At 34.8% G+C, this 11583-nt stretch overlaps 1 protein-coding gene across 1 annotated transcript; it reads left to right on the forward strand.

The window, feature by feature from the left end:
- Positions 1 to 9811: 9811 nt before the first annotated feature.
- Positions 9812 to 11183, forward strand: LOC141288069 (interleukin-15-like). The gene is made up of 4 exons (XM_073820186.1): positions 9812 to 9952; positions 10050 to 10091; positions 10348 to 10506; positions 10826 to 11183. Exons 1-4 carry the CDS (start codon positions 9812 to 9814, stop codon positions 10934 to 10936), a joined length of 453 nt encoding a protein of 150 aa, XP_073676287.1. The 3' UTR covers positions 10937 to 11183.
- The last annotated feature ends 400 nt before the right edge of the window (positions 11184 to 11583 follow it).

Genomic DNA, 11583 nt, shown 5'->3' on the forward strand with positions numbered 1-11583 from the left:
AACTAGAAACTGCAAGTTATGAAGTCAGAATTGTGAGATATAAACTTGCACTTGCGAGTTACAAAGTCAGAATTATGTGATATAAACTAGAAACTGCAAGTTATAAAGTCAGAATTGTGAGATATAAACTTGCACTTGCGAGTTACAAAGTCAGAATTATGTGATATAAACTAGAAACTGCAAGTTATGAAGTCAGAATTGTGAGATATAAACTTGCACTTGCGAGTTACAAAGTCAGAATTATGTGATATAAACTAGAAACTGCAAGTTATGAAGTCAGAATTGTGAGATATAAACTTGCACTTGCGAGTTACAAAGTCAGAATTATGTGATATAAACTAGAAACTGTGAGTTATGAAGTCAGAATTGTGAGATATAAACTTGCACTTGCGAGTTACAAAGTCAGAATTATGTGATATAAACTAGAAACTGCAAGTTATGAAGTCAGAATTGTGAGATATAAACTTGCACTTGCGAGTTACAAAGTCAGAATTATGTGATATAAACTAGAAACTGCAAGTTATGAAGTCAGAATTGTGAGATATAAACTTGCACTTGCGAGTTACAAAGTCAGAATTATGTGATATAAACTAGAAACTGTGAGTTATGAAGTCAGAATTGCGTGATATAAACTAGAAACTGTGAGTTATGAAGTCAGAATTGCGTGATTTCAAAAAACTCAAAATGGCGAGATATAAACTCGTAATTGCAAGTTATAAAGTCAGAATTGTGTTATAGAAACTCACAAATGTTAGTTGTGAAGTCAGAATTGCGTGATTTCAACTCAACTTCAACTCGTAATTGCGAGTTATAAAATCAGAATGGCAAAGTATAAAATTAACAATTACGTTATAAAGTCAGAATTGCGAAATATAAATACGCAATTATGTTATACGACTAGAATTGCGAGATATAAACTTATAATAATGAGTTATAAAGCCGGAATTGTGAGATATAAATTTGCAAATTATGTTATACGGCCAGAATTCCGAGATATAAACTTGTAATTGCAAATTTATATCTCACAATTCTGGCTTTATAACTCATAATTATATTTATAAAGCCAGAATTGTGAGATATAAATTCGCAATTATGTTATACGGCCAGAATTGCGAGATATAAACTTAAAATTATGAGTTATAAAGCCAGAATTGTGAGACATAAATTCGCAATTACGTTATAAAGTCAGAATTGCATAATATAAACTCGCACTTGGGAGTTACAATGTCAGAATTGCAAAATATTAACCTGTAATTGCGAGTTATAAAGTCAGAACTGCATGATATAAACTCAAAATTATGAGTTGTGAGATATAAATTTGCAATTACATTATAAAGCCAGAATTGTGAGATATAACCTCAAAATTGCGAGTTATAAAGTCAGAATGGCATCATATAAACTCGCACTTGGGAGTTATAAAATCAGAATTGCAAATTATAAACTCCTAATTGCAAGTTATAAAGTCAGACTTCAATTTTTTCTTGTAAATGCGAGTTTGTCTCGCAATACTGACTTTACAACTCAACTGCAAGTTTATATCTTAATTCAGAGAAAAAAGTCAGAATTGCGAGATAAAAACATGTCAGAATTTACTTTTATTTTTTATTCAGTGGCGGGAATGGGCTTCCATAGTTATGCCAGTTTTTCCATCTACAAAAAAACATCAGTTCCTCCGGAGTTGGGATGTTTCCAGACAGGAGATCTGAGGAGAACATGCTGGTGATTCAACAAATTACAGCTGTAAACTCAGAGACATCAAAGGGTTCACATCATCTTTACAGGAACATTTTGGCAAAACCATTATGTTTTAAATGAAAATGAGAATGCCTTCCTGTCAAAGGACTACAGCTGAAATAACCAACCGGTCACTAACTTTATTTTAGGAGTTGTTAACATTTGTTTTCATGCCCAACCACTGATGTTCAGCTATGACATGAAGTGGGCAGGATGCATTTATAAAAGCCCTATAAAATCATCAAAAGGGAGTTTTCTCTGTTTTAGGGAAAAAATCAGTGGGATTCTGACTTAACCAAGTGAAGATTGTTTAAGATAAAATCAGTCTCTAATCACACGCATACAGAGGGAACCCTGAGGTGCTGCAAGATGCTTTTCCATGACATCGTCACTTCCTTCCCTCCGTTTCAATGTAAGACCTGTGATGCACAAGCACTTCCAAAGCACAACAGAGGGCTTTTCCCTGACGGCTTCCCTTCTCTCGCACTTTCACTAAACACTTCCCACACTCTCTAACCGCCGAGGGACAGTCATCAGGTGTGATGAAAGTTCCACTGAGCACCCAGTACTTCTTTTTTTTTTTTTATGGCTTCATGTTAATCTTTTCTTCACACCAATAATTAAGCACCTGAGAGCAGAGATTACTGCTTTTTTTCAAGATTTTGATGACCTATTTTATTTACTTGCCACTTATTTTATCATTCAAATTTGAGTGGTTAATAACACATTTTTCTGTGGTGTGACAAACTCACAACACATATTTAATATTGCTTTACGCAGACTTCAAATGCTGCCCGTGAGTGAAACAAGGAATGCCTGAACAAAATCACCAGATGTAAATAGTGACAACAAGCACTCTTTCAACTTGAAACCAAGAAATGAGACCTACACTTTCACTGCCTCTCCCCACAGCCTCTCAAATTTTTGAATACAAAAAAAAACCCTTTTAAGGTTAAATCTAGAACAAATAGATTTAACCAATCAGACATGAAGGAATTAAGGCAGAAGTCATGTTACATGATTTTCCTGATTTGCATCTGAAAGTAGGTTTTTATGGAGGAGCGAAAGCGCACAACTGGAAAGGGGGCGGAATGGGGCGCAATAATCGTTTGGATTACTGCATTCTCATGATCATTTCAAGCTGAAATCGAAATCGAAACCCAATTTCGATTATTTGCACTGCCCTAAAAGACAGTAAAAAATTTGAAATATTTTTACTATTTAAAATAACTGCATTCTATTTGAAAATATTTTAAAATTTAATTTATTCCTCTGATTTTAAAGCTGTATTTTTAGCATCATACTGCCTGTGAAGTCATAAGGAAATAAGGGCCCTATGATTTCCGTGATGCAGAAAACATGGACAGAAACGTGGAAGCCAGTCATAAAAATGGAATTTACTGTATATGTCTCAGAGTTTGCCAAATTTTGGATGAATAAGTTAATTAATTCAATATTTAACCACAAAAAATGTGGAAATAAATAAATACTTCTTTCACAGCAACCAATCAATATATAAGTTTGGTTTAACTTAAAGGAACCGTGACAGAAATATTTTACTTAAGGTACTGATAGTATTACTACTAGTACTAAAATTATTTAGAATTTATTTACTATAAAAATGTAAATACACAACATTGCATTTCTGAGAAAAAAAGATCACATATATATATAACATATATTTGTTTTATATATGTTTTTCTTTTTACATCAAATCAATTAATTAGAGATGATTTTGATTATTAAAATGTAAAGAACCCATTAAAATAGAATTCAGAAAAATCATGGAAAACACAAAATTGTGTAAAAATAGAACTACATTTGAGGGGGTAAAACATTAAACAAAATTTCATAGGGCCTTAAAATGTTTTATGTTTGTTCAACTTTTAATAAATTGCTGTTAAATTGTGTACGTTTTTTTTAATAATATTTTAGATTCAGTCAATAAAAGAGTCTAAATTAAAATGGGGGAAAAAACTGAATCCAGAAAAATTAAACGGGTAAAAATGGATTTCATTTCACCCCAAATGGCTCAGATTATTGTATGAAAAAAGTTCATAACATAATTTTTACATATATATTTCATATTTTATGCAGTTAAATTTTAACCTTTTAAAACGTATCTTAACTATTCAAATATATTTCAAGGCCACTGCATCACATCAAGCTTCATGTTAACCTTAAAAATGAATTTGCATGAATACCTGTCTCAATCAAACATTTTTGTCCCCCTAAATCCACGTAACATGGAAAAATGATCAAACTGAATCAGTCCCCAATGATTCAATGATGCCTTTGCTGTAGGTAAAGGGGAAACTTACTGAAGCCTTACCCTGATTATATAAACATGACAGTATTATAATGCTTCCTAATCAGTGTTGCCAATTTCTGAGAAAGTTGCTAAATGACGTTGTGTAATCACAACACAACTGCATACAATACACAATATATCACTCAAATCTCAACAAAAAATATGATTGTGAATATGGTTTGAAATGTGAATTTAGATTTGTTAGTAAAACAAAAAAATAAATATAATAATATTAATATGTAAGATATATATTTTTTTATACAATTTATTTTTGAACATTTACACATTTTAAACTATTACATTTTATGTATTTTCTAATTAACTAGTCAAACTACAAATTCTGACCTATTAGATTTTAAAGCATTGTATTATATTAAAGCGCATATTTTAAAACTGATCAACAAGTGCAGATACAAACTAATAAGGTGTTATCATAAAATTAACAAAAACTACCAAACTACTGCAACTAGCAACTTAATTCACGTGATATGTGTACTGTAAGACACGTTTGATTTCCTCTTTTTATGCAATTTACAGGAAAAAATGTGTGCCTTTTTATCATTTGAAATTTTTAAAATGGCTAAATTTGTTGCTTAGTTGGCAGCACTGTTCCTAATCACGTATATGTGATTTATCAGGAAAATTATATATAAATATATAAATATATATATATATTTTTTTTTGTGTGTGTGTGTGTGTGTGTGTGTGTGTGTGTGTGTGTGTGTGTGTGTGTGTGTGTGTGTGTGTTTCCTGATTTTTTGACCGCAAACCAATTTAAGTAGCACGTGCAATATCAAAATCATTACACTAGGTTAATGGGGAAAACCAGTTTCTGTGCAAAATGTATGCTATTAGTAATACTGACACAAGTACATTTTCCATGGCAGTTTTTTAAGTTAGTAGTTTTCTGCTCCACATTACTGGCTATTACTAAATGCAGAATAATGACACATTTAATGACCTTTCTAGATTAAGCTGAGTGTCATTTCACTCTCCAAAAAAAAGCCCCATACAATTTTTTGGACATTGCCAATTAAAGTAATACCAGAATATACTTTGAAATATCTTTAACACCACAGTTTGAAAATCATATACAGAACTGGTATACCATGACCATGACCATTGCTATACTATGGTACCAAGCCTTTTTCAAAAAGGTTTTCACTGTGCTGATGAACTGTTTGTGATGAAATAGAAAGGGAAATTTTGTCACCATATCTCCTGTGGGAAAATGTATTAGGAAAGCCATTATCTACATTGTTTTCTAAATTCAGGAAGGAAAAGTCTGAAGATAATCTCTGCAAACTTGACTCATGTACTGCTTAGATGCATGAAACTTATCTAAATGTACTGTTTTCTGAAAACCACTGCTTTTATCGCTTAGAGCAGAGAAAACATGTGCACAGGTTTGGAGTGCATCCTCAGGAAGTTCTGAATCAGTACAGCATAATGTTAGAAAGTAAGATCAGATCACATCACCAGTCACAGGTGGTGCTCTTGGAGTTGGACCAAAGGCAGATGGACGCAGTGTTATGGGAATCACTACACATAGTATATAAATAAAAATGAATTGACTTGACGTCTTTCATTCATTGCAACATATATTGTCCAACTGAGGGAGATTTTCTTTTGTCTATTGATGTTTTCATTGGATTCAATTGGATTGAAATTATTTTTACAATGCTCTTTCAAGCATCTTGTGATTGGTTCATGTTGCATATGCAGCCAGTGAGCTTGCTGCTTTACATCTAAAAAGCTGGTTAGCATTCACTAGGACATTTCGCAGTGCGCTTTCAGAGTTCCTCTGAAACCCTCCACCTCCCCAGTTCCACCTGTATGGATTTGTGCAGTAGCAATACGTCTTAAATACTTACAAAGAGCTCATAAAAAGTACTTTATCTCCTCGTTGCTCAACTTTTGCCCTCTGCTGATTTTGTTTTGGATACACTGCTTGTTCCCTTCGTGAAATACTTCCGCATAACACTGCATCTTATCATTACGTCCAGTTTTTGGTTTGTTTAGAAGTATTTGGTCTGTGTTGCGCTCATATTTCATTCGAACCACATTTCATTTGGAAGCGGGCCGAGACCCATCTTTTTAGTGGTCTCGATGGCTTGTTTGGTGTGCATCAGGGTTTAGATGGCAGCATTCACACTTACTTAAATGATCAGCATTGATAAAGCATTCGCACCAGAGTTAATTAGCATTTTAATAAGTGAAATAAGTATTTGATCCCCTATCAATCAGCAAGATTTCTGGCTCCCAGATGTCTTTTATACAGGTAACAAGCTTGTTACCTGCGTAAAAGCCACCTGTCCACAGAAGCAATCAATCAGATTCCAAACTCTCCATCATGGCCAAAATCAAAGAGCTGTCCAAGGATGTCAGGGATAAGATTGTAGACCTACACAAAGCTGGAATGGGCTACAAGAGCGTCACCAAGCAGCTTGGTGAGAAGGTGACAACAGTTGGTGTGATTATTCGCAAATGGAAGAAACACAAAATAACTGTCAATCTCCCTCGGTCTGGTGCTCCATGCAAGATTTCACCTCGTGGAGTTTCAATGATCAGGAGAACGCTGAGGAATCAGCCCAGAACTACACAGGGAGGATCTTGTCAATGATCTCAAGGCAGCTGAGACCATAGTCACCAAGAAAACAATTGGTAACACACTACGCCGTGAAGGACTGAAATCTTGCAGCACATGTACATTCCCAGTGAACATCTGAATGATTTGGAGGAGGAGGAATGCTGCCTATGACCCCAAGAACACCATCCCCACCATCAAACATGGATGTTGGAAACATTATGTGGATGTTTTTCTGCTAAGGGGACAGAACAACTACACTGCATCAAAGGTACGATGGACGGGGCCATATACCATCAAATCCTGGGTAAGAACCCAATCCGTGGGTATTCCAGCATGACAATAACCAAAAACACACGGCCAAGGCAACAAAGGAGTGGCTCAAGAAGAAGCACATTAAGGTCCTAGCCAGTCTCCAGACCTTAATCCAATGAAAAATCTGTGGAAGGAGCAGAAGGTTTGAGTTGCCAAACATCAGCCTTGAAACTTTAATGACATGGAGAGGAGTGATGACACAACAAACGTCTGACCTCTGTGATTGCCAACAAGGGTTTTGCCAGCAAGTACTAAGTCATGTTTTGCGAAGGGGTCAAATACTTATTTCACTTATTATAATGCAAACCAATGGATAACTTCTTTTGTTGTTATTCTGTCTCTCACTGTTCAATAAATTGATAATTTCTTTGTCAGTGGGCAAACGTACAAAATTAGCAGAGTATCAAATAATTTTTTTCCACACTGTACCTATTTGCAGAATTTTTTTTACAGAGTTGGAACTGATGAACCTTGAACATCCATGGAACCTTTTAATTCCAAAAAAGTATTAATATAGTGGGAAAAAATACAGTGGGAAATGGTATTTCAGATTATTAAAATGTTCTTTTAAACTGTTCACTGAAAGGTTCTTCGGAGAACCTTTTGACACTGATGTGCCTATCTAATCAATCGCAATAAGCTCTTAAGCTCTGTGTGCTTTGTTACTTTCAACATAAAAAAGTCTCAGATTAAAATTTCTGTCTATTTCATTAGGAAATTCAAGCAATAAATACCGTTATGGCGATCTTTAATGTGCCATGATGATAGATCGCTGTAGTTTAAACTGGGTGCTCGCATGTGGGTATCAAATGCACAAAGATTCATTATGACAGTTTCGTTTTTATTCTGTATCCAGTGCTCTGCTGCCACACTGGAGATCGCTCACCACCAACTGGACAGGGATGGGAATTACAGTTACAATTTACAATAGATCACCCGCAGTGTAAACTGTCAAAATGACGGATGGCCTTCAGATTTTTCCATCACTGATTTAAATTTTTTTAAAACAAATATACATACATATACATATATATATATATATATATATATATATATATATATATACACACATACTTGTAGCAATAGCCAAAAATACATTGTATGGGTCAAAATTATTGATTTTTCTTTGGAAAATTATAAAGATATTTTGATGAAGGAAGGAAGGAAGTTTGCTGCCGTAATATGGACGCAGCAGGCGCAGTAATATCACTCAGCGTCTGAAATTACTTCCCAGCTAGGTTAGCATTTGCACATGTGCTTCGTGATATTACTGCGCCTGCTTCGGCCATGTTATGGCAGCAAACTTCCTTGACTATTACGCCGGAATGGGAGTGTAGTTCCTAATCTTATCGGCCTAGAAAAATCGCAGCTTTACATTTTTCGCCGGTATTAGTACACGATATAACTGCAGAACAGTCAAGTTTTAAATAGGACAAATATCGAAACTCGCTGGTCAATGCTATTGCTAATAGCAATGCTAATAGCAATGCTATTGGTCTAATAGGACTCAATGATCTATGCTAAGCTATGCTAAAAGTGATATCGCCAGAACAGGAGAACAGTAAAAGCTTGGTAAAACTCAAAACGGTAAAACTCAACTTATTAACTCGGGGGGAGTTGGAGAATGAGCCTATTTTCAAAAAAAAGTAGAGTCTTCCTTTAAAGGTAATTTACTTCCTTTTAAGGTAGATTTTTATGTACCCTCAGATTTCTGATTTTCAAATAGTTGTATCTCAGCTAAATATTATCCTATCCTAAAAAACCATACATTAATATAAAGCTTATTTATTCATATTATTATAATAGTAAATTTTAAAAAATTGTATAACTGGTTTTGTGGTCCAAGGTCAAATATAGTGAAAAGGGGGGGGGGGGGTTAGATTATTAAAATGTTCTTCTGAAACTGTTCACTGAAAGGTTCTTTGGAGAACCAAAAATGGCTTTGACACTAATGTGAAAACCTCTTTTTGGAACCTAAGATTCCATTAATGTTAAAGGTTCTTTATGGAACCATCAATGCCAATAAAGAACCTTTATTTCTAAGAATCTTACATGCATCACCTTCAGTCACCTAAAAACAACAGACAAACATCCACCAATGTAATGCTTGACAGCGCCCACTGGTGTCAAAAAAAATGACACAGCATCATTTTCACATAAGGAGTAAAGGAGTTCAACACTATGCACCTACTGTACACTGTAAAGAATATTTTTTTTGTTAAAGTTAAAGTAAATAAAACAAAGATTGTTTTACTATTTCAACATTTTTTACATTTTCATTCACTGTGTTAACTGAAGTAAATTTGTAATTATATCAGAGTGAAAACGTCTGAGTGAAAATGATTTCAAAGTGAATTAAACACCAATTTATTTTTGGCCTGTAAAGTAGTTTTTCTGAGGGTATTGTATGCAATTAAACAGACCAAATATTTTGAAAACCACACAACTAATGACCCGATGGTGCCCATGATGTAATGGTATTCTACAGTATGATCTCATGTCAACGATATTTGACCAAAGTTATTTACTATTTATTGGTGTCTACGTTACCACATTCAGAATATCACATCAGCATAAAACCTCAATGCACTCACACACAGGAGCGCGCGCACACACACACAGTCAGGGTGGAAGGACAGGGGGTGGGGGCTAGCTGAGGGAGAAAGGGCAAAAAGAAAATCCCAACAGTCATCAAAAGGAAAAAAAAAAACTCCAGCAGTTGATTGTATTTGCTAATATCTGAAGTCCTCTGCCCACCCATTCATTTTCCAAGTGCACCCAAATACATAAAAACCAGACGAGCTGGTTGTAAGTCACTCACAACTGTGAACTGAGGATAACCATCCAGCAGGTGGAAGGACATCATGTTTGCTCTACACTGGATTTGTGCTTTGACCCTGGCTCTTGTCATCTGCCTGAGCGCCCAGCCTGTGAAATGGGACACCAGCAAATACATATTGGATGATCTTAAAGAACTGAATAAAACTCTTCAAAAAATACAATGTGTAAGTATTTTTTGCTTTAAAACATCTAGAGATATTCCATATCACAAGCTGTTTTTAAGTCATAAACTAAGTGTGCATTTGTTTTTTGTTTTTACAGCCAGACAGCATAAGATTATACTCCCCTTCTGACATCAGAGAGGTAAGTTAACTTTTTTGTGCTTTGAGCACTTAACATCACTTTGTTTGCTAAAGAGCGATAGTAGATAACTCACACAGGAAGGAGGTTACTATGAGAAAGCCAAACCTCAAGCCAGCAGAAACAGCTCTCACAATAATTCTCTCTCTCTCACACACACACACACACACGCTCACAGTGGCAGGGAGAAAGAGATGCGCTCTGCAAACCAGCTGCTTTGAAATAGACCTAATACAATTCTGTCTCTGTTTCTTTGAAGGATTGCATGTCTTCAGCTGTGAACTGCATTATTTCCGAGCTATCTGTCCTTAAAGATGAATGCGGTATTAAAGATAACGATAACAATGAAGATGAAGATGCAGCTGCCTTCGATAACCTCATCTATGACCTGAATCAAACACTGCTTAAGAAGTGGAATGTAAGTAACATTTCTCTCACCTTACCATTTGATAAAGAGAGGGTATAGAAGTTAATAAAAAGAGTAATCAGTGTACACACTTATTGTCATCAATGGTTCCTTAAGGAATATTTCACATAAGGTTCTTTATAATGAAAAAGGTTTGCTACAATTTTTAAACTGTGCTACATAAAAATGTTTAATTTTAAAAAACTGACTAAAAATGGTTCTTCTATGGTACTGCTGCCAAAAAAGTGACTTTTTAAGTATTAAACATTAAGCAAAACCTTTGTGACATTTTGAAGAGTTTGACATATTTCTCTTCTCTTACTCTCACTAGATTCCAGCTATCTCAAGCCAAGACTGCAGCTGTGAGATGTATGACGAAAAAGATGTTAAACAGTTTGTAGACGACATCGAAAAACAGGTGCAACTACTCAATGTCATGTAGTGGCCACAACGCTGACCGACCTGTGACCATGTGAACCTGCTCTTGAGCACTGCAGGCTTCAAGATATTTCTAGACAATGTTCAGGAAGCTAAAAAAAACATCAGGGATAAATAACTTAAATGATTGTTTTTTTATTTTTATGTGATGTGATGTAATGGTCATCTCATATTGGTTTACGATAATAGTTAATAGTAACTCATGTTTATACATTGCATTGCTAGGAATGTATTTTTGATATTGATGTCTATGTAACTTCTATGAAGACCGATGTTACCAGTTCTCTAAAAAGAAAAGCACTATTTGACATATGCTTCGCTGCTTATTTATGTATTTATAAAATATTTATTAGTTATTTATATGTATTTCTGCCATTTTAAGATGAATAAATGTGAAAAGATTTCTTCTAAATGTTTGAGATTTTTTTTGTGGGTTTATCATTACGTAAGGGTAATTTCTGGAGGTCACAGGTGATGAACTGTACCTCTGCTACAGCGTTAGATGGAAATGCGGCTGCCGATTATGATTCTGACCCCCTGACCTATATATAAACCACGGGACAGCGGAATTTTGAAGTTTTACTTTTTTGGGTGTTTGATATCTTCCGTCACCAAGGTGGACATCATGTGTGTGAACTCATTGGGAAAGTC

Source organism: Garra rufa, chromosome 16 (assembly GCF_049309525.1).
Source record: "Garra rufa chromosome 16, GarRuf1.0, whole genome shotgun sequence".
Classification (NCBI taxonomy): Eukaryota; Metazoa; Chordata; class Actinopteri; order Cypriniformes; family Cyprinidae; genus Garra; species Garra rufa.